This window comes from Lepidochelys kempii, chromosome 15 (assembly GCF_965140285.1).
Source record: "Lepidochelys kempii isolate rLepKem1 chromosome 15, rLepKem1.hap1, whole genome shotgun sequence".
NCBI classification, from domain to species: domain Eukaryota; kingdom Metazoa; phylum Chordata; order Testudines; family Cheloniidae; genus Lepidochelys; species Lepidochelys kempii.
Window position 1 is genome coordinate 16787132 of NC_136394.1, and position 23433 is coordinate 16810564.

At 42.6% G+C, this 23433-nt stretch overlaps 1 protein-coding gene across 11 annotated transcripts in view; it reads right to left on the reverse strand.

The window, feature by feature from the left end:
* ARVCF (ARVCF delta catenin family member) overlaps positions 1 to 23433 on the reverse strand; it is a 444466-nt gene that overhangs the window by 52978 nt on the left and 368055 nt on the right. For 10 of the 11 annotated variants that reach the window (XM_073313188.2, XM_073313190.2, XM_073313197.2 and 7 more), the window contains 3 exons: positions 23179 to 23350; positions 20841 to 20858; positions 13522 to 13593 (listed from right to left, as the gene is read on the reverse strand). In XM_073313188.2, coding sequence (XP_073169289.1) covers positions 13522 to 13593; positions 20841 to 20858; positions 23179 to 23350 — 262 coding nt within the window. The remainder of the gene's footprint in view (positions 1 to 13521; positions 13594 to 20840; positions 20859 to 23178; positions 23351 to 23433) is intronic. The other variant, XM_073313192.2, reaches the window with a different exon arrangement.

Sequence of the window (23433 nt, forward strand, 5' to 3'; positions counted from 1 at the left end):
GGTAAACAAGCATTATCCAGGACTGACCGAAACTGGGTCTATATTGAGCTTTCCATTAACATTTCCCATCATTACAGAACCAGCAGTGCTAGCAATGGTGAGAGTTCTACTATGGATAAAGCACTGGCAGCTGTTGCTGTTTTTACTATCATGTCATCTACTTACCTGACAAGGTTGGACACCACCAGCAGCCAGTCTACTGCAATGGCGCAAAATGTTTAAAATATGCTTAATACGGACACAGCCTCTGAGGTCAACAGACATGCCCAAGGCCATTCAGCAAGTCAGTAGCAGAGCTGGCATCAGAACTCAAGAGTTTCTTTGCTGAACACTCTATATCGTACTTCCTCCCTTATGGCTACCATAATTACTCCATGCGGCAGTGGAGCACCTGCTGTTTTGTTACTCATAGGCTGTTTTATTCTATGTGTTTATCTGTCCCAGGCTAGTTTAAGATGTTCTAAGCACATGCATTATAAATTTCATTTTCCATGAATGTATAAAGTTGGCCGCAAATTCAACAATGTTAGAAATGTTAGAAAAAGGAAATGTTAGACACACAACAATGTTAGAAAAAGGAAATTTACCCCTGGGGATCCTTGCTTTTCTAAAGTACTGCTAGTTAGTATACTAGAGCTATATTCTTGGGTGTCAGCCTCAGGCATGAGAGATTGGGGAACTGACTTGTGAAGTAAAATAAGTTATTATATGGTCCCCACAGAGCCATAGAATCTGAAGAGGCCGGGGGAATATCTAGTCTCAGACTGCCAGGTTTTTTCCCCACTAAGGAAATGTTAATGTTTAAGAATAAGGGAGAAGAAGGTGGTGAGCGTGGACATGCCTTCACTATCAGTGGTTGTTCTACAGTCCTCATTGGGACTCTGGAGAGGAATCTCAATTGGACAGTACAGGCCCAACTTTGGAAAAACCTTCCTGCGGATGGAAGAGTGCTGCAATTTGCATCCAGCCGCCTTATTTCATGTGTGCATCCGAAGTAGCTTTGCTTAGTATTTCTTTCACAAGGGGTTAAACTCTTATTCCTTAAGAGGCTACAATGTGGGCCAAATTCTAAGGGCATGTCAACATAAGCACTTACTGTACAGCAAGCAGGAGTGTAAATCTACAGGGCTCCAGAGCACCACGGACTTAAGCATCCATGTGGACCCAGCTGAGGTGCACTAAATGTTCCCTACTGTGCAATGACCTACTGCAATTTAAAACAGCAGGACGTCAAAGTGCGCCAGGAACTTATAGGGCACATCAGCAGGGTCCTCACGTACACTTAGTGCATGGCATGCTGTAGATCTACACCCCAGCTTGCTGTGCAATAAGTGCTTATGTAGACACCAAGAGAAGTCCCCAGAATCTCTGTCCCTGAATATCTGTGCCCTAGGTAGGTAATTTTGAAAGATTAACACCATCTATCTGGTAAAATGAAGAACAGAATCTAAATACGTAGCAAGACTTTGAGAGAAGAGGAGGAGTTAGAGGACAAAAGCAAGCAATCCTAGTATCCATTCTCAATGGCCTGCTGGGAGATTTCAGTCAGAACTCTAAGCCCATCACTTTACACAAACACCGCAGGTTTCAAGAAGAAGAAAGAACGCTCACACCTTCTGATCAGAAAAGGAAACAGATGCATTGTTAAAAACGTGGAGGCAGGCACTGTGAAGGACTACTGGAGCTTGGTGAGCTATTCTGCAAGGGACAAAGATACATAAGCCTGAATAAACTGGAATAGACTCATCTGCTATTTGTCTGTTATTAAACGTTTATTGAAGCTGCATTTCTAAAATGCAGCCACACTAGCCACCTGCCCCACCTCCCCCTGGGTTTCTCTGAAGCAGTGTTAATAGGAAGTGTCAGCTGGGTTTTAGTTTTCTCCTAGTTTTCTTCTGGCATCCAACGGCTGCTACACATTTCGTAGAAATCATAGGACTGGAAGGAAGGGACCTTGAGGGGTTATCTGGCCCAGTCTCCTGCACTCATTTCCTTGGATCTATGTATTCCAGGTGCTCTGTACCAGGCCCTCAGCTCCCACTGACTTCATTTGGAGTCACCTCAGCACCTTGCAGGATCGGACCCTAGTCATCATGCTCTCTGTTCAGTGGTTAATAGTTTAAAAACCCTTCAACCTTGTGAAAAAAAACAAATAAACCAAAAAAAACACTTTGCAGATTTGCAGTTTCTGGAGTGGTTAAAGACTGCACTATATTTTGAAATGAGACAGGGGTCAGACTCCACTCCGTGGTTATGGAAGGAAAGGGCTTTATCTGCAGTCTGTGGAGGTTAAAAATAGAAAACGTTATTTTGAAAAGCACTTTACAAGGGCAGGGATGGCCAAGAACAGCGACGCCCAGCAAGAGGCTGGCAACCCCCTGCGGTCTCCCAGCTCAGGAACAGACACAACCGAGCATTAGGTTATATAAACGGAGTCGCCAGGGCACTGCTTTTTCTTGCTGAGTTCAGCAGAGCTGAAACCCCAAGGAAACCCTTTGCATGGGGATTTGGCGGCAGCAACGCTACCCATGGGGCACATCGGGGCAGAAAGGAAGCAAGATTCTGACAGCATTGCTGCCATGGAAACTGCATCAATCACCTTTCCGAAGTACGTGTGCTCTTGCCAGTCAGAAGCCTCTCCTTGCTGCCTCTCCCAGTCCCCTCCCAGCCCATATCTTTTGTTGCTGAAAATGTATGAGAAAAACCTATTGTTACTCCTATGGTGAAACATCCCCACGCCTATGGGGACAACCAGCTGTTTCCAGCTGGTTAAATATCTGTTTAAAACAGGTTGTTGGGGTTTTTTGAAAACCTCTTGCTACCAAGCTGATCTACGTGGAAAATGGAGGTCATCCCAGGGATGCCATGCTGTTCAGTGCTTTCTACCTGCATAAAAGCAAACAAGCAAGGAGGATTTCTTTTAAGAGCTGTGCTAATGATTTATTTTATGCAACATCTGTGTAGCAATGGGAGCTCACTGCAAGACAAGACTGAATTAGTGCCCAGTGAGATTGTTTTAATGATGAAGCTCAACAGCCCTGTGTGATTAAAATGCAATCAGAAATCTACCACAAAACATACTAGCTAATATTGACACTGTACTGTAGGACAATAAAGCATTTAGAATAACAAATGTGACCAGGAATGTCATGACAAAATAATGGTATTTTCCATCTCAAGTGAAGATATCTGTGCAGTCGGGAACATAATCCTAACAAACTAGCCTAATAAAAGCTACAGTTGTACTAGTGATTTTAAAATCCATTTATGTCCGAATACACCCTGAATGGAATGGAAAAGAATCGTGCTGAGGACAGCCATTTGTAACATAGTTACCCTATTACATGGCAATGGTGAATTTAGATTTCAGGGCTATAAAAAGAAAGCTCGTTTCAATAGATTCCTACTAAGGCAACTTTTTCTGCTGGGACTTCTCTCGCTTTGTCCCTTTGCCATCACCCAAGCAAGGGTCACAAAACATTCAGAAAAAATATAGCATTATTTTTGCAGGTAGGTGGCTTGGGAGACAAATAGGAGCATTAGGGAAGGCAGAGAATAGAGAAGCATCTTCTCAGCATGCAAGTAGACACATCTCTGGGGACTACTAATATTGGACAAAATATTGGTTACAAAAGAAACTGATCTACAACATTTGCCTGCCTCTGAGTTCATGAAAAGTTTGTGCAAGTGGAACAGTTCTATGTAACAGACTTATTTATGACCTTTTTCATAATGTGAACAGAATGTGAGATCAAGATGACTAAGCAATTTGTGACCAACATAACCCATGCTAACAGCATGGCTGGTACCTACCTCAGGTAAAAGGTATCTGAGTCATTTGCCACTAAGGGAGGAAGAGGGGGAGGTGCCACATTGTGTTAATGTGGGTTACCACAAATTTTTGTGGTACTTTTTTGAATTTTGAGCTGGGCTGCTTGTAATTAGTCCAGTAAGTCACATGGTATGAGTCCTGGCTCCCTGATCGGCTGAGGGTGGATAGAAGCTATTTAAAACTCGTTCAGTTGGAGCAGCTGTATTTTGCATATTCTCTCCTGATGCTGTGTTGGGGAAAGAGTCCCAGCATTTGAGGTGGAGCTATAGCTCTGTCCAGTGGCCTCCCAAAGACACTAAACTGCAAGGGGGAGATGAGTCGCATGCCCAGCCCTGGCGTATATTACATTGGTAGACGTGCAGGTGAATGAACCGGTGATGGTGTGACTGATCTGGTTAGGTTCTGTGATGTTGTCGCTGGTGTAGATGTGTGGGCAGAGTTGGCATCGAGGTTTGTTGCATGGATTGGTTCTTGAGTTAGAGTTACTATGATGCGGTGTGTAGTTGCTGGTGAGAATATGCTTCAGGTTGGCGGGTTGTCTGTGGGCGAGGACTGGCCTGCCTCCCAAGGCCTGTGAAAGTGAGGGATCGTTGTCCAGGATGGGTTGTAGATCACCGATGATGTGTTGGAGAGGTTTTAGCTCAGGACTGTATGTGATGGCCAGTGGAATTCTGTTGGTTTCTTTCTTGGGCTTGTCTCGCAGCAGGAGGCTTCTGGGTACACGTCTGGCTCTGATGATCTGTTTCCTTATTTCCTCATGTGGGTATCGTAGTTTTGAGAATGCTTGGTGAAGATCTTGTAGGTGTTGGTCTCTGTCTGAGGGGCTGGAGCAAATGTGGTTGTACCTCAGCGCTTGGCTGTAGACAATGGATCGTGTGGTGTGTCCGGGATGGAAGCTGGAGGCATGAAGGTAGGCATAGCGGCCGGTAGGTTTTCAGTATAGGGTGCCTGTCACTTATTTGCACTGCAGTGTCTAGTAAGTGGACCTCCCGTATAGATTGGTCCAGGCTGAGGTTGATGGTGGGGTGGACACTGTTGAAATCGTGGTGGAATTCTTCCAGGGTTTCCTTCCCAGGGGTCCAGATGATGATGAAGAGGTCATCAATGTAGCGTAGGTAGAGAAGGGGCGTGAGTGGATGAGAGCTGAGGAAGCGTTGTTCCAGGTCAGCCATAAAAATGTTGGCATATTGTGGGGCCATGCGGGTGCCCATAGCGGTGCCAGTGGTCTGGAGGTATATATAGTTGCCAAATTTGAAATAATTGCGTGTGAGGATAAAGTCACTGAGCTCAGCAACCAGTTGTGCTATGGCATCATCAGGGATACTGTTCCTGACAGCTTGTATTCCATCTGTGTGTGGGATGTTTGTGTAGAAAGCCTCTATATTCATGGGGGCTAGGATGGTGTCTTCTGGAAGATCACCAATGCATCGTAGTTTTCTCAGGGTTAGGGTCACGGAGATAGCTGGGAGTGCTGGTGGCACAGAGTCCGAGTAGAGAGTCCACATATCCGGACAGTCCTTCAGTGAGCGTGCCAATGCCAGAGATGATGGGGTGTCCAGGATTTCCGGGTTTGTGGATCTTGGGTAGTAGATAGAATAACCCCAGTCGGGGCTCTAAGGGTACGTTGATTTGTCCCTGTGTTAGTGTAGGGAGTGTCCTGAGTAGATGGTGCAATTTCTTAGTATATTCCTCAGTGGGATCTGAGGAAAGTGGCCTCATGTTATGATTCATGAAGTGTAATTATTTTTAGAGACTCTTAAAGGTTTGCAAAATAATTAGTTTCCATCTGAATGGCACTCCATAACCCAAGTTCAGTGCGCCAAGCAGCAATTCATTGCCACATTTCAAACCAGTGGTGAAGAAAGCAGGGGTCAATGGAAGAATTCCAAAAGGGGATGAAAAACTAAAAACAATCCAGAATAAATCAGCCAACTTTTAAATTACAATCAATGGGTTAGCTGAATGAGTTTTGAGTAATGGAGCATAAACCAACTGGTTCCCACATTCTAAATTCCTGGCACATGAGGAGAGGTGAGAATTTAAATGTATCAGATTGGAAAAAAAAGTTTACCAAGGGAAGGCCACACAGGGGATTCTCCTATCCAAGGTAATAAAGTTTCTCTGATTCAAGATACTGGAAGACAGAGGAGCCCATATTTCACTGCTTTGTAAATTATGAACAACACAGGGGACTAAAATGAACACTGTACTTCGTAAAGCAACAGAAATGAGAGAGACTTAATAATTCTGATGGGAATTCTCAATTTCACGTGCCTAAAACTTAGAAGATCTTAATGTAATAACACGTTACATGTTCTCATGGTGAGGGATTGAGAAGAACTCGCCTTACAACTTCCACTGGCAGGAGGAGGAGAAGTGGGGATGGTACCATAATCAGTCAGTCATTTATTCACAACACTGCAGTCAAAACTAATGATTGAAAGGAGTCAGAAAAGGGCACACAAAACACTTGAATCAACTTGTAAGATTTTAAAGAAATAAAATGAAAGTGGCGTAAGTGCTAGAGCAGCAGCTAATCTTATTCACAAACCCATAATCAAGATAAAACCGTTAGTGAAGTTTCTCTCTCTTTCACCGCACACAAACACAGTGTCACCATTTAGTCAGAGAAATTATCATTTTTGTAATACACTAGCTTAGAATCATTACCCTGACACTACCAGGAAGTCTAAATATAGTTGCTTATGGACAACACAAAAGATTTATTAGCCAGTTTCAACACTCACCTTCTGAAATAAAAAATCTGTTTATTAGTATCGGACTAGATAGAAAGCAACTGATCATTGTGATATATACGGAGAAGAAATTCATCTGCTAGCAAGTTCATCCAACATCTCATCCACCAATATCCATAAACTTTCAGGGTAAATGCACATGCACAAATTCAAACTAGTTTTCAAATACACACAGCGTTTTCACAAACAGCTTCTTGCAGCAGCACAGACTTGTTAACAGGACATTACAGATTTGTTCCATTCCTAAATAGCTTTAGTTTCAGGACCTAGGTTACGTACCTTCATCCTACTCCATAGGCAACTTTTGCAATTAAATTGCAGTTAAGAACAAAATAATCACAGGGATGGACTGGACCTCAGGAGGCAAGCTAGGTTATTCCCCTATGCTGAGCAGGATTAAGTACCCCTAAAATTATTCCCACCAGGTGTTTGTCTAACCTGTTTTTTAAAACTTCCAATGACAGAGACCACCCTGGAAGCCTATTCCAGAGTTTAACTACCCTTATCACTGGAAAGTTGTTTCTACTATCTAACCTAAATCTCCCTTGCTTCAGATTAAGCCCATTACTTCTTGTCCTACCTCCCGTGGATATGGAAAACAATAGATCACCATCCTCTTTATAAGCAGCACATAACATATTTGAAGACTTATCAGTTCCACTTCAGTTGTCTTTTCTCAAGACTAAACATACCCAGGGTTTTGTGGGTTTTTTTACCTTTTCCTCACAAGTCAGGTTTCCAAAACCTTTTATTATTTTTATTTCTCTCCTCTGGACTCTCTCCACTTTGTTTATAATCTTTCTTAAAGCGTGGTGCCCAGAACAGAGCACGGTACTCCAGCTCAGGTCTCAGACCACTGCTGAATAGAACAGCACAATTACCTGCTGTGTCTTACATACGACACTCCTGTTAATACATCCACAATATTAGACTTCTTTTGCAACAGCATCACGTTGTTAATTCGTATTCAATTTGTGATCCACTATAACCACCAAATCCTTTTCAGCAGTACTGCCGCCTAGCCATTTATTTCCCATTTTGTATTTGAGAATTTGATTTTTCCTTTCTTTGCACTTACCTTTATTGAATTTCATCCTGTTGACTTCAGACCACTTCTCCAATTTGTCATAGCCATTTAAAATTCTAATCCTTTCTGCCAAAATGCTTGCTACCCCTCCCATCTTGGTGTCATCCAGAAATTGTATAAGCACACTCTTCACTCCGTTATCCAAGTGATTAATGAAAATTTTGACTAGTACTGGACCCAGGACAGATCCCTGTGGACCCCACTATATACATCCTCTTAGTTTGACAGCAAGCCATTGATAACTACTGTACTCTGAATATGGTCTTTCAACCAGTTATGCACCCATCTTACAGCAATTTCATCTAGATCACATTTCTCTAGTTTGATTGAGACATATGTGGGAATGTGTCAAAATCAAGATATATCATGTCTACTGACTAGGCCAGTAACCCAGTCAAAGAGGGAAATTAGGTTTGTTTGGCATGATTTATTCTTGAATGGTAGAGATAAGTGAATAACAATTTTATCCATTAGTTCATGTATCAGTTCATGTGACCTGAACAAACCCTCTTTTGTCCAAACACTTCCAGTCTCCATAATGGGATGAACCAAACCCCCAGAGCTGGGCCCATCTCCAATATCTGAGTATCTAACAGCAACCTATATTATGCCATTATACACAGACACACATATACTAAAAGCTGATGGTTTAATAAAAATAAATTGTAATTTATAATTTAATTAGTATTAACCAGGTTTGACTGCACAGAAAAGCAAATCTAATAGACAGGATTTCCCTGCCGCTTGCCCAAGAGATGGACAGACTAAGGATTTAACCACTCCAGAACAATGTCACAAACTTTAAACCAACTCCAGAGGGCTTAAGCTAATCAATAGATTTCTTGAAAAGACTTGGTTATCTCACCAATCTGTTATCCCGACTACAGCTGCAGCCTTCACTGACAGAATGACTCTGGCTTTCTCCCCCCCTCTTTGTGTTCTCCCCTTTATTGTCTGCTCAGTTTATTTTCACTTTAACACCAGTAGAAATAAGGGCTCTAAAAGCAAAGCAAAGGCACCATGCTGCGCTCTATTTACTATTTTTTTTTTAAGTTTTGCACAGGAGAAATCAATACTTGCATTGTTTGTGGTATTCACTGCCAAAGAGGACACTGTGCAGAGGAGAAAATTAGCAGATAGAATTTTTGTCAACCTACTTTATAATGGTGAAGGATTTTAGCAACATCGTTTTTCTAACAATGGACTAGAAATGGGTATTTTGCTCAGGACCTGCCCCAGTTTAACAATCATGTTTTCCCATTAGCATTCTGCCATTCCCTTCTGACTCACATGGGCTCTCCTCAGTTCCAGCCATCAAAAGCTTATGTCCCCACCCCACCTGTCAGAAAGATGAGCCACATCCTTCAAGGAGGAAGAAACAGGAAAAAGCTACTCTTTAGACTTCTTTTCCCGTTATGGGAAGAGCACTCTGGACAATGCCACAAAAGACTTTTTCTATTAGATGGGACCATTTCTGAAAACACTGTGCACTGTCCCACACCATATTAACGGATTTCTCCACAAATAAGCAGCCTTAAGCCGGAAGTGTTTTCCTGCCAGAGAGCGTGGCAGGGAAAGGTCACAGGTGTTCAATGAGCACCAAGGCTAGGCAAACTCTGTCCTTGCATTTAAAAACGAACAGCCATTGGCGAAAAGCAGCTCACATTTTTAAGACACTAGATCCTTGCTTGAAAAATTGCATTATATCACCAGTTCTATTCCACATGGCAACCAAATGAGTTATCTCTGGGCAGAATAAATGAACATAAAGCCAGGCAGTCACCCCAAACCTGCTTCTCTTTTTTCAATACACTAACTTGTTTATAGGTTGTCTTGACCGGACACTGAAGAAAAGGTGCCAAAAGCTATGGCTATTCCCATTTAAACACATTCAGCTGTTTATTAGGCAGAGATTTGTGATTAAGGTCCTGTGGATGCCAATTTAGCTTTCTAGAGATATTGGCAAATAGGACAGCTCCTTCTCTAATTGACAGTTTCTTAAAGCCAACATGAACACTGGATCAACTAAACCCAATGATCACATTTATGACACATTTCTATAAGGCAGCGGTTCTCAACCAGGAGTCTGGGGCTCCTGGGGGGCCCGCGAGCAGGTTTCAGGGGTCCACCAAGCAGGACCAGTGTTAGAGTCGCTGGGGCCCAGGACAGAAAGCCGAAGCCCCACTGCATGGGGCTGAAGCAGAAGCCTGAGCAACTTAGCTTCATGGTGCCTGCTGTGGCATGGGGCCCCAGGCAATTGCCCTGCTTGCTACCCCCTAATGCTGGCCCTGGCTTTTATAGTATGTTGTGGGGGTGGCTCAAAATGAAAAAAGTTGCGAACCCCTGCTATAAGGGAATCGTGACCAGCGGTTTTTAAGGCTGTTCTTTAGCTTGCCCAATGAACCCTAGGGAAGTTGACTTTAAGATTCAGAAAACAGCACTGCCTCCCAACAGTCTGTTAACTACCGCTGTGTTCATTTGCTGCACGGCATGAACAGCTCTTACAGCAACTGTAGTTTCGTTTGCTCAAAGAGTCCTGCAGAAAACTCACTTTAATATGGCTTAAATAATCCATGAAACAGACTAATCTATAATTGTTGGTTTTTGAAAAAGCACTTCATTGTGTCACTCAAACCAAACGCATCTGATCATTAAAACTTGCATGATTTTTCAATCTTCAGAAGGAGATTCTGCCTCAGCTGAAAGGTGATTTCATCAGAGTCAATTATGCTCCAGGGCCCGGATCTGACCTGAGCTGTTAAACTGTTTTGAAACTGCAATTTTATTTTGCTGATCTTTCTGAACAATTCAAAATAGCAGCAATCTTGTTAGAACTGTCAGGACCCAGGAACTATTGGGTAAACTGGCTGTTTTGCAGGAAGCTTCTTGTAGGGGGAAAAAAAAGTCATAAATGTTAATTTGCTTTTCCTCCTCAAGTACACTTCAGTAAATGGTTTTTCCTGTCCCTCTTTTCCCAAGAGGTATCATCCATCAAAATGCTGATGGGATTAATCTTTTGACCTAATCTAGTATGTGATATAGAGTCAGACTAGCATTATCCATATAGATTAAATTTGGGTTCCTCAAAATTATCAAAGAAAACCTCTTGAACAGCATGTAATCTTAGCAGCCTAGCTGCATAGGCAAGGAGATTAGGGAGACAAGGTGGGTGAGATAATATCTTTTATTGGACAGAAGTTGGTCCAATAAAAGATATTACCTCACCCATCTTGTTTCTCTAATATCCTGGGACCAACACAGCTACAACACTGCACAGGCAACGAGACATAGTCGTGATTCCCAGCAGGAACATCCACAAAACACTGTCAGCAAAGTCCACGCCCAGCTTTTTTTTTTTTTTAAAAAAAATAGAATGTTTGCACAAGATGCATGTCTCTGTAGAAATCTTGTGTGTGTCCATTTTTCTCCGCCTGGCACCCACATTGCAACCACATTTAGCAGTAAATTAAAGGGCTGAGGCCTGCCTTATGCATGTAAAGTTTGTTCTACTTTCCGTTTTTTACTTTGGCTTTCTCAATCCTCTAACAAGTAGTTATCAAGCCCATTTGTCCAAAAAGTAAAGTGCTCATTTAAGCACTTACAAAAAACAACGCCACCTAGAACATATTTCAGGCCCAGCCTAAAATTTTTATCCTTAAAAGGCCTCTCTGCTCTGCAACCAAACCCCTAGGCCCAGCCCGTAATCAGTAAGTGTATGAAGGCTCTTTGCATCTTCCAGGAGCGCTGAGTATCTTGCATGATTAGACCCAGCTCAAAACTGGTACTGAAGCACAAGTCTAACAAGATACAGCCACAGTTTCCTTCGCAAAGAGAGCCAACCTGTGTCTATATTAAACCAGTATATAGACTGAGGCCAATAGATCAGTTCATAAATAACTCAGTCTCATTCCCCATAAAATACTTGATTCCTAGTTAAAAATTTAAGTGTTTAACTATATATAACACCACCACCCTAATCTTATATGAAGCTTCGATAGCTCTCAAGGTGCTTCATAAAGGAGGTCAGTAGCAGTATCCCCGTTTTACAGACGGGGAAACTGGGGCACAGAGAGGAGATGTGACTTGCTCAAGGTCACCCAGCAGGTCAGTGGTGGAGCTGGCAATAGAATCATAAACTTTAAGGTCAGAAGGGACCATTATGTTTGTCTAGTCTGACCTCCTGCACAATGCAGGCCACAGAATCTCACCCACCCACTCCTGTAACAAACCCCTAACTTATGTCTGAGCTATTGAAGTCCTCAAATCATGGTTTAAAGACTACAAGGTGCAGAGAATCTTCCAGCAACTGACCCATGCCTGAGGTATCCCGAGTCCCAATTCAGTGCTCTATCCACTAGGCCACATAGCTCCCACACATTGCATGTAGAGTTTATACTGTGGATAGGGAGGCAAACATTTTCTTTCATTCATTTTCCTCACCTTATTTTCTTTATTTAAAAAAGGAAAAGGAAAAAGAGAAAAATGCTTGTGTGTATTAATTTTTTTCCCATTTAGACCCACTTAGATCTTGATAGTCACATCTCATTTAGGTGAATGGTGTTCACAGAAGAGAGTTTTCTGCAGGGCAGAGTTAACAGGGCAGCACTGCATCAGTTTGTATGGCAAAGGCTGTATCTTTGCAATGGAAAAACATTTTTATTTTAAATGAAAGCTTGAGATTTGCAAAAAATTGCAGTATGCAGCAAAAATCACAGGAGATCCCCAAATTATCCCCTAAATTACCACTGAAAACAGTACTACGCACCAAATGTTTGTGAAGAGATTTCACTTCTCCCAACAGCTGAAACACACACAACACCAAAAAAAGCCAGAGCACAATCCATCAAAATCTGTCTGGACCTCCAGTCTCTGGATGCTCTGAAAAGCTACAGGGGCTGCTGACTGTAGCAGGGGAAATTACCATTACCATTATCAGGGGATATCAAGGTCAACCAGCCGTGGATGACATAAAACCCCCAAAAGACCTAAACTAATGCGAACTAGTGGGGAACTATAAAGCTGCCATTGAAAAGCGGATTGTGAGGAAAGTGGAGAAGAGAAGAGGAGAGCTCTTGTAAATAACCTCTTATGTCTTCTTCTCTACACAACACCCTATGCTCGTGTCTATTGTGGAGAAAGTGCAAAATTGTGTTTTGTGAGCCGATCCCATGTTTTGTCCCTGGATAGAGGCACTTTCACCCAACCCTAGGCTTAATCTGCCCCCATTATCTCCCGTGGCCAGTTTAATCAATAGAAATCTACATTAAAACAGCCATACTGGGTCATACGAAAGGTCCATCTAGCCCAGTATTCTGTCTTCCAGCAGTGCCCAATGCGAGGTGCCCCAGTGGGAATGAACAGAACAGGTAATCATCAAGTGATCCATCCCCTGTCTTCCATTCCCAGCTTCTGGCAAACAGAGGTTAGGGGCTGGGAATGAGCAACAGGGAATGGATTCCCTGTTGTGTTCGTTCCGTTTGGGGCATTGGCCACTGTCAGAAAACAGGACACTGGGCTAGACGGACCTTTTGTCTGACCCAGTATGGCCGTTCTTATGTAGGTTTCTATTGATTAAACTGGCCACAGGAGATAATGGGGGCAGATTAGGTTTAGGGTTGGGTGAAAGCACCTCCATCCAGGGAAAAAACATGGGATCCACTCACAAAACGAGTAGTCAAGTATTGTACATGGGAAGAGAAGCAGCACATGACATGCAACTATTATTTCAACTGAGTACGCAATCAAGGTATAAGCACTGTATGCTGCTCATTTTGCAAGTCCTTTTAAAAGTCCCAACCTCCCATTTTCCTTATTTTCAAGAGCACATACCCAGATTAGTGCATTACCTTTTGCTGCTTCAGACCGTTTGGGCAAATCAAGTGTATCAAAGTTCCTGTCCAGATCTCCATTTTTCTTTCCTGTACATAAAATAGGACAATAAATGACAAAGGGTTTCAGTGTATGGATAGAACAGTTACTGTACTGTGCATCTACAGTATGAGAGGTGGTAACAGTACCAGAACAAACAATAAAATCTTCATTTGTATATATTCAGCCTTCAATCCACATGCGTAGCCATTGTGTCTGTATGAGCAATTTAGGTACAAAACTGCACACCTCCTGGCTTGATTTACAAAGATTCTGACTATCTGCAGTTCCCTTCAATTCAGTGAGTCTTGTGGGTGGCTCAACTCCTCTGAAATTCAGGCCACTTAGCTTCATTGTCAAGTTATTTTCCTCACTCATAAATCCAGTGTATTGTGCCCTTATAAACAATGTAGACAAAAATTCTTGCCTCATGTCTTCCAGCTGCATGAGGCTCTCTCTCTGTTTTTTAGTAGAAGATACATCTTGACTACTAGATTCACTGTGAACAGCTATACATTGGAACAAGGATGAGGTTCAGAGAGAAACAGAATGGGCCCCCTTTTTAGTGCTATTTGCTTAAATGGTTCTGCAGGAAGGCCTGGATTTAATATATCGCAAAGAGGACAGCAAATAACCTCAAACTGCCCTTCAGTTAACACAGTGTAATTTTAGCTGCTTATTAGAAACCAAGGGAAATGATTTTGTGCTTTAAACACTTGGCTAAGGGATGTGGACAGATTCGTACCATTACATTAACTTTAATTTAAAGGAAGTTTAATTTAGCAGAAAGTAGCACGCTGGACATTTTGACAAAACCCATGTAAAAATGGGCTTGCTGGTGCATGCATGAATTCAGGCTTTGAATTAGGGGCTCTGAAAACAGAACCTAAGAATGGCCATACTGGATCAGACCAATGGTCCATATAGCCCAGTATCCTGTCTTCCAACTGTGGCCAATGACAAGTGCTTCAGAGGAAATAAACAGAACAGGAAAATTATCAAGTGATCCATCCCCCAGCATCCAGTCCCAGCATCTGGCAATCAGAGGCTTAGGACACCCAGACTATAGCCATTGATGGACCTACCCTCCATGAATTTACCAAATTCTTTTTTGAACCCAGCTGCAGTTTTGGCCTTCACAACATCCCCTGGCCACGAGTTCCACAGGTTTGCTGTATGCTGTGTGAAGCAGTACTTCCTTGTGTTTATTTTAAACCTGTTGCCTATGAATTTCATTGGGTGACTCCTCATTCTTGTGTTATGTTAAGGGGAAAATAGCATTTCCTTATTCACTTTCTCTGCACCCGTCATGATTTTATAGACCACTATCGCTTCCCCCCTTAGTCGTCTCTTTTCCAAGCTGAATAGTTCCAGTCTTTTTAATATGAAAGCTGTTTCATCCCCCTAATCATTTTTGTTGCCCGTCTCTGTACTTTTTCCAATTCTAATGTATCTTTTTTGAGATGGGATGATCAGAACTGCACACAGTAGTCAAGGTGTGGATATACCAAGGATTTATACACAGTAGAACCTCAGAGTTGCGAACTGACTGGTCAACTACACCCCTCATTTGGAACCAGAATTATGCAATCAGACAGCAGCAGAGACACACACATACACACACGCAAACAAAGCAAGCAAATACAGTGCAGTACTATGTAAAACCAAACTGTTTAAAAAAATCAAGAGAAAGTTTAAAAAAAGATTTGACAAGGTAAGGAAACAGTTTCTGTGCTTGTCTCATTTAAATTAAGATGGTTAAAAGGTTTCTTCTGCATACTAAAGTTTCCAAGCTGTATTAAGTCAACGTTCAGTTGTAAACTTTTGAAAGACCAACCGTAACATTTTGGTCAGAGTTACAAACCACCTCCATTCCTGAGGTGTTTGTAAATCTTAGGTTCCACTGTAGGGTATTATAATATTTGTCTTATTATCTATCCCTTTCATAATGGTTCCTAACATTGCTAGTTTTTGTTTTTTTTTGGCTGCTGCTGCACATTGAGCAGATGTTTTCAGAGAACTATCCACAATGACTCCAAGATCTCTTTCTTGAGTGGTAACAGCTAATTTAGACCCCATCATTCTGTATGTATAGTTGCAATTATGTTTTCCACTGTGCATTACTTTGCATTTATCAGCATTGAATTTCATGTGCCATTTTGTTGCCCAATCATCCAGTTTTGTTAGATCTCTTTGTAACTCTTCACAGTTTGTTTTGGGCTTAACTATCTTGAGTACTTCTGTATCATTTGCACATCTTGCCACCTCACTGTTTACCCCTTTTTCCAGACAATTTATGAATATGTTGACCACCACTGGTCCCAGTATAGATCCCTGGTGGACACAGCTATTTGCCTCTTTCCATTCTGAAAACTGACCATCTATTCCTTTTGTTTCCTGTCTTTTAATCAGTTACTGATCCATGAGAAGACCGTCCCTCTTATCCCATGACTGCTTACTTTGCTTAAGAGCCTTTGCTGAGGGACCTTGTCAAAGGCTTTCAGAAAGTCCTAGTAAACTATCTACTGGATCAGCCTTGTCCACGTTTGTAGACTCCTCAAAAGAATTCTAATAGATTGAAGTGGCAGGATTTCCCTTTACAAAAGCCATGCTGACTCTTCCCCAACACATTGCATTCTTCTGTGTGTCTGATAATTCTGTTCTTTACTATAGTTTCAACCATTTTACCTGGTTCAGATGTTGGGCTTACTAGTGGCCTGCAGTAGCCAGGGTCGCCTCTGGAGCCTTTTTAAAAAATTGGCATCACATTAGCTAACCTCTAGTCATCTGGTACAGAAGCTGATTTAAACAATAGGCTATGTACCACTGTTAATAGTTCTGCAGTTTCATACCTGAGTTCCTTCAGAACCCTTGGGTGAATTCCATCTGATCCTGGTGACTTAGTACTGTTTAATTCAGGGGTGGGCAAACTTTCTGGCCTGAGGGACACATCTGAGTGGGGAAATTGCATGCAGGGCCATGAATGTAGGCCTGGGGCAGGGGTTGGGGTGTGGGCGGGAGTGTGGAGTGTGGGAGGGGTGCAGTGTACAGGAAGGGGCTCGGGCAGAGGAGGGGTGTGGAGTGTATGAGGGGGCTCAGGGAAGGGGACTGGGGTGCAGGAGGGGATGCGGAGTGTGGGATTTGGCTCAGGGCAGGGGTGCAGGGAGAAGTGTGGGAGGAGGCTCAGGGCAGGGAGTTGGGGTGTGGGGTGTAGGAGGGGTTTGGGGTGCAGGCTCCGGCCCAGCGCCTCTTACCTGGAGAGGCTCTGGAGTGGCAGCGGCATTCACCGGGGCCAGGGCCGGCTCCTTGCCTGCCTGCCCTGGCCCCGCGCCACTCCCGGAAGTGACTGGCACTATGTCCCTGCGGCCTCTGGGGAACCGCAGGCAATGGGAGCTTAGGGGAAGGTGATGGCAGCGCGTGTAGCCCTCCGCTCCCCCTCCCCCAGGGACTTGGTGCCGGCTGCTTCCGGGAGTGGCTGGGGGGCTGGCGGCGTGGCAATCCCACAGGCCATAGTTTGCCCACCCTCGTTTAATTTATCAATTTGTTCCAAAAATAACAAGTGGGGAGATAAGGTGGGGAAGGATGATTTAATTTTCACCATTTTCCCCCTACTAAGAGGGAGGAGGAAACAGTCTGCTCTGGGGCAACCACACCTTGATATTGTGTTGACTTCAGGGTTCCTTACTATCAGAAAAGCATTGACAGATTAGAGAGAGACTTTAAAGGAAGAGCAAAAGGCTGGAGGGCTTAATGAAGAATTACTACAATATTTACAGTTTAGCTCTGGTTAACAACTAAGTGTGGGGGCAATCGCATACTTTTCACATTGCACAATAATCAAGATGGGAAAGGAATTATTTAGGATGGTACAAAGGGGTTTAACTAGGAGCAATGGGATGAAGTTCAGAACACCCCCATTTAAGCAAGCTAGCAGTGCATCTACTGACTGCAGAATAATCTCCCACATGAAGGGTTGGAAGTTGCACCACTTGAGACATTTAAAAATATACAGGATAAAGCACTTGAAAATATAATGTAGTGAGCAATCTGGCTGTGTTGTAGGACTTGGTCATGAGATGGGAAAGACCTACGAGTCTGAAATGCAAGAAGCATCACTAGCTTGTCAATATTTTTCGCTCCAAAATAAACAAACTGCTCCCAAACCATTTACGGCTGGTTCCGCCTTCCCCTGGAGTAGTGGGAGCCCTTCAATTTACTTCAATGTAACTGGATCAGATTCTTAAAAAACCTTTACCAACGTGACAACTGCCAACCAAATTCATCTCAAGACTACAGTTTGCCCCTACACCAGTGCAATATGGCTACCCCTTCTGTTCTTTATCAGACACTGGAAACATGCATCTAAAGCTCTGTTGGTTTGAAAAGCATGTTTTCTTAGTTGTACCAGACCACAAAGTCCCGTTTTCTTGTTTGCCAAAAGTTCATACCACCACAGTTTGTTCCACTCCTTTTGAAAAATCCCTTTGCCAGAATGAGGGATGGGAATTCGTGATAGCCCTAAACTCTCACTCCAATTCTTGGGCCATGCAAAAAACTCAGTCATATGTTGCTTGGGGAGCTAGTGACACACAGAGGAAGACAAAATGTCAGGCATTATGATAGGATGCTACTTTTTATGGTGACAGTCAAACCTGGCTGTTCAGCTGAGAACCCTGCTCTGCTTGTCACTGCTCAGAGCTAAGAAAAATCCCAAGACAGAGGAAAAGTGGGATAGTGAAGGGAGGGTGGCTTAAAATTAGTGTTGGGAAAAGAAAAGCTCTAAATGAAGACAGAGGAACTTGCCTCCATTTTATCTATAGAATTTAGTTTGGGTAATTTTACTGCAGGCCATTAAGTTTTGTGTCCCTAGCACTGGCAAGTTTCAAACTCAGGGCAGTTCTACTCTGAAAATAAGCTTGTTAAAAGCGGCACCTTACTGAACAGATCTGTCCAAAGCCCTATCTATTTACTTTAAAATACGGTTTGGTTTTGTTATTGCTGTTAGCCCTGCCGAGTTAGCGCGGTAAGAAAATGAGCTAGATTCCTCTTCTTGTGCATCATCAACTAAATTGTTAATTAAATTCAAACAAGATAGTCTTGTGCATAATCTCTGAAGACCCAGTTTACGCAGGTGACACAAAGCCTATTTTAGGCTGCAGAGTGCAGCTGCCTGTTTATTAAGCAGTATTTCACATACAAAAAGCATTCTACCTGTCCTCTGTGATCCTCACTGACAGCCGTTCAATTTCTGGGCAAGGTATAGGTGCTGGCTTTCACCTATGAAGCCCTCAGTGGTTTGCCTCATGGTCACATGAGAAACAGCTTCTCTTTTCATGTGATAGGACAGCAGTTGTAACCAGCTGGCAGTTTAAAGGGAAAGCATTATTTTCTCAGTGAGGAGAGTCCTCAGTGAGTACTTTTCCCCGTTGGTCCACCAAGTGCCTGGGTTGGGAAACTGCAGATCATGTTACAAGACACCTAAATGTCCAGGGTTTTTCCTATGGGGAGGAGCGGATTAGGAAGGAGAAGTCTGTGATGTAGGGGAGGAGCCAAGAGAAGTCTGCGTGAGGATGGGAAGGTTCACAGAATTATGGCTTTTTTGAACCATTGAGTTGTATTGGTTTAAATTGGTTTCTACAGCACCCACATGAGAGGGCGGGCACTTGTAAAAATGGATTAAATTTACAAATTTTGAATATCCAATCATAATTTTATCATAATTACAAAATTGGGTGACATGAATCTCTTCCCTATCCGATGTCACACACAATTTACAATGCAAGATCGCCCTGTCCTACAAAAGTTCAGCCCTAAGCCCCTGACAAATTCAGCCACTCCTGCGGTGACAGTCATGGAGCACAGCGATGCTTAATGATTCCACTGGCAGATGACAACAAAAAGTTTTAAAGTGCAAAGTTTGTGCTTATGGATTTTTTTCCCTTCCTGCCCGACACGCAGAAGAAGAAAGATGATATTACCAGATCTGAAGCCCAGCTCAGAACCTCGCCAAAAGACAGGCAGCTGCTGAGAGGCCTGTTTTATGGGGCCGGGCTATCAGAGCTCACACAGTGTTCTGGTGTGGGAAAGTAGCCTGGCAAGAAAGTTGCTTGTGTAATACATGGTCTACATATAAAAATGTGAAATTAAAGCTTCTTCCTTCTCATAAGGACTTATCAAAAACATTACTCTGGCTCATGTACTGTCATCCTTACTGGGTCAAATGCTTTCTAAAAAGTTGGTAAGGCCTTCAGGATGTGACCCTGTGTTATTTACAACTAATATTTCAGTGTTCTTCCCACAACAGTCCTATGCTTCCCTCAAAAAGCCCAAAGGATATCCCATGTCCCCCTTCCATTTTACACCATACTTTCCTCAAGGACAAAATCCCCAACCATCATCTTTCTGGGTGAGAAGAACTGAAAGGGAAAGAGCCCTGTAAGGGCCAGTTAATAACATGCTGCTAATTCATCAGCTAGAAAAATGCCCAGTTAAGTGACATGAGGCATTTGCTCCTCCCAGAGGCGGAGTGCCACCTTAGCAACACTCCTGTTCCAGGGCCTGATTAGTGGGAAGCTAGAAAGCAGGGTCTCCCTAATGACATTGCAGACCACCACTGGCTTTTCACCCTAGCCTTCTTCAATCCACTGTGCCAGCAGCAATCATTCGTCATCACCTGAAACCTATCCCATTCCAGCAGCCACTATCAAATCAATGGCAATAAACAACAGCCCTTTTCATCTTCAAGCCACTGTACGAACTAATGAACCCTCAAAAGTAACAGGTGAGGGAGGTAAGCATTATCCTCATTCTGCAGAGGGGGAAACATGCGGTTAAATGATTTGCCTAGGATGACAAATGGAGCTAGTAAAGAGCTGGGATTAGAACAGGAATTTCTGGCACCCACTCCCACATTCGACCACTAGACTATGTCTCTCACTATCCTTGGTGAGCAAAATTTAGCCATATGCATTTACCTGATCCCTTAGCACATGCATATAGGGCCAAATTCCCAAGTGCAATTCCATGCATTTAGTGGGCTTAAACTTTAGATGAGTATGGCCCTGTATTCTTTACTGAGAGTGGCCCCTTCCAAATAGCACCAACAAGACTGGAAATAGCCCCTTCATCAGATGGACAGTTGGCATGCACCTAAGAGATCTTCAAGTGACAGCAGCAGAACCCCTGTATTGAACGTGTTGGGTCAGTGAGGCCACTGTGCCACCTCTAATCCTTGCATGTAAAAGGTGAAGGAAGGAGATTATGGCAATATTGGAAAGAGAGTACTGGAAGGACTCACCTTGATTGAACCACTCCTCTAATTACCAGAAAAGCAGTAAAGGAAAAACAAAAGTTTATAGGAAGGAAGAAGATACAAAGGAACAATCACAAAGAGGCAGAATTTCACAGCACAGAATCAATTTACAGGGCTGCTCTAACTCTCACTAATAAAAACACTTCCCACTTTCCCCCTCCCTCTTGTTCCTGCTGAAAGAGTGTTTTTTCCCCTGAAGGTTCTTTTTCTTTTTAGTTATTTCCAAAAACGCTGAAGGTAGTGGGGGGGAAAGGAGGCAGACTAGCCCTTGGCAGAGGTGTTTGAAATGCTATGATCAATGACCATGAAATAAAACAACAAAACATCACAAGATTAAAAAAAAAGACAAAAGAAATGACCTATTTTCAAGTGCTAGACCGAGAAGAGTAAGGAATTTTTAGTCTAGATTTTCATAGAAATTTAGAAGTAAGAGAAGGATTATTTTATTTATGTTTTAAAAAGCAGACTTACTAATGGGTTGGGTTTTTTTATACTAAGCCTGCCTGTCCCTCTCAACCCTTCTGATCTGCACATCAGCAGCTGGGAGCTCTGCATTGCTACTAGTCAATTCCATCCTAGAAAACAGCACGAATTTTTACAGCTGAGAGCTGCATGGGAAAAGTGCTAAAACATGCTTGGGAAAAATAATTGGGATTTTCTGCTGAACATTGTGAGCCAAAATTGAGAGGCCACCAAGTATCTGCATCTCTCACTCAAGTCAATGGCAGTTTGTCCTCAATGTCCCTCACACTTTTGGCCCCCATTTTCCCCAAAATACAACCCCAAAATTTTTGGCTGATAAATTCAGAAACCATATACAGACAGAGAACATATATAGGGCTCAGTCCTATGGGAAGTGGACAGACATCTGACATACAAGAGCAGAGCAGTCATTTAGAAGTCCTCAGACTCTTCACTCATCAAGATGAAAATCATTAGAGCTCAGCAGTCATGCGCTCTCTCTCTCTCTCTACACACGGAATATATTTCACACATCAGATTTATTTTTCACATGCTTCCACCCCATTGGCATTGCTCTCAAGTGGCAGGATAATATGGACCCACAAATGGAGAGAGCAGATGGCCCAAGTGCGCATAAGTTAATTGTTTGTAAAGAAAATCATATTACCTTTTCTCATATACACAGTATAAGTTCTGGCCAAGCAAGTGATGTTTTCTGCCTCCTCAAAGAGTTTTTCAAATTGCTAAAGACCTATTTTTTTTTATTTAAAATTACATTAGGTCAAGCTGAAGACAGACTGTAGTTACTGATGTACATACTATAATAACTACTGTAGTACACTGAAGTAGAGCAACTTGACACCAGCTATTTAAGTTCAGTATATGTGGGGGGACTAAATTTTTAAACCTAGGACCACAGGTTTGGGCCCTCAAATATGTGGACTCAAATTAGATCAATTCCATACCTGGCCAATTATCAACATAAAAAAACCCCAAACAGTATTTGGCTACCTATAGTAATCTGAGTACACACAAACAAAGAACTGGGTGCCCAACTTGGAAACTTTAGCAATTTAGTCTGGAAGTTGAATTTCCTAAACTAATGAGAAAATATATAAGTTGAGTGTCAGTATTTGAAAGGAAGATAAAAAGGAGGTTTACTGAGACTTTATTAATCCCCTCTTGAGATGCAACATATTTGTGACACTTGTGCCCAACAGGGAGAGAACAGGTCTAAAGTGATTGACAATTAAAAGCTACCAGAATCACATTTGCAATTTAAATGAATGTAAGAGTGACGGCGTTGTGCTTTTTAAAAAAAAATGTGATAGATTAAAAAATATGAAACAGGCAGAGACGGGACAACAATGCATGGAAATTAGTGTGTACTTGGCTTGTTTCCAGATAAATCAGCAAATGCTGTGGAGCAAGATGGATGGAACTAATGTGAAACTTTCAGGGGATTTGATGCATGAGGCAACAATGGCACATGATGAGACGCCAAACACATCAGCCTTCGCCAGCAGTGGACATGAGGGGGCTGGTCATACTTCAGTGCACATAACCACTATGGTTAAATGGATGTTACACATACATATCAATGAGAGAATAGTTCCTAAAATATTTAGTAATAATGAACAGGGAAGATCAACACATGCCCCAATCCTGCGCAAACAGACTCAGAGTCCGAAAACATGCAACTGTATAACTCTACTCATGTGAATAGTCCCGTTGGCACCAATGAAGTTACTTATGTTAGTAAAATTACACAAGCTTGCTTGCAGGAGCACGGGTATACACAGCAATACATCGATGTGACTCCAAGAATCACTCCTGATTATGAGACCACTATGACACAAACCTTTAGCTTTCTTTCCTCCAAAGCAGCCAGCGTCATCTTTTTTCTTCTTCTGAGAGCCTCCTGTGCTGGTAGGTTGATTTGCATCCAGCTCTTGGTACTTGTCGGCTCCTGGGACCTCTTTGTGGACGTGATATGAAAGGTTTCGCATAATGCACACACAGTTCTCCACAGACTGTTAGAAGAGATTTAAATTGGAAGAAAAAACGAACACACCCTCATATTTGCAAAGTTTTATGTTACATGAGGGAAGAATGA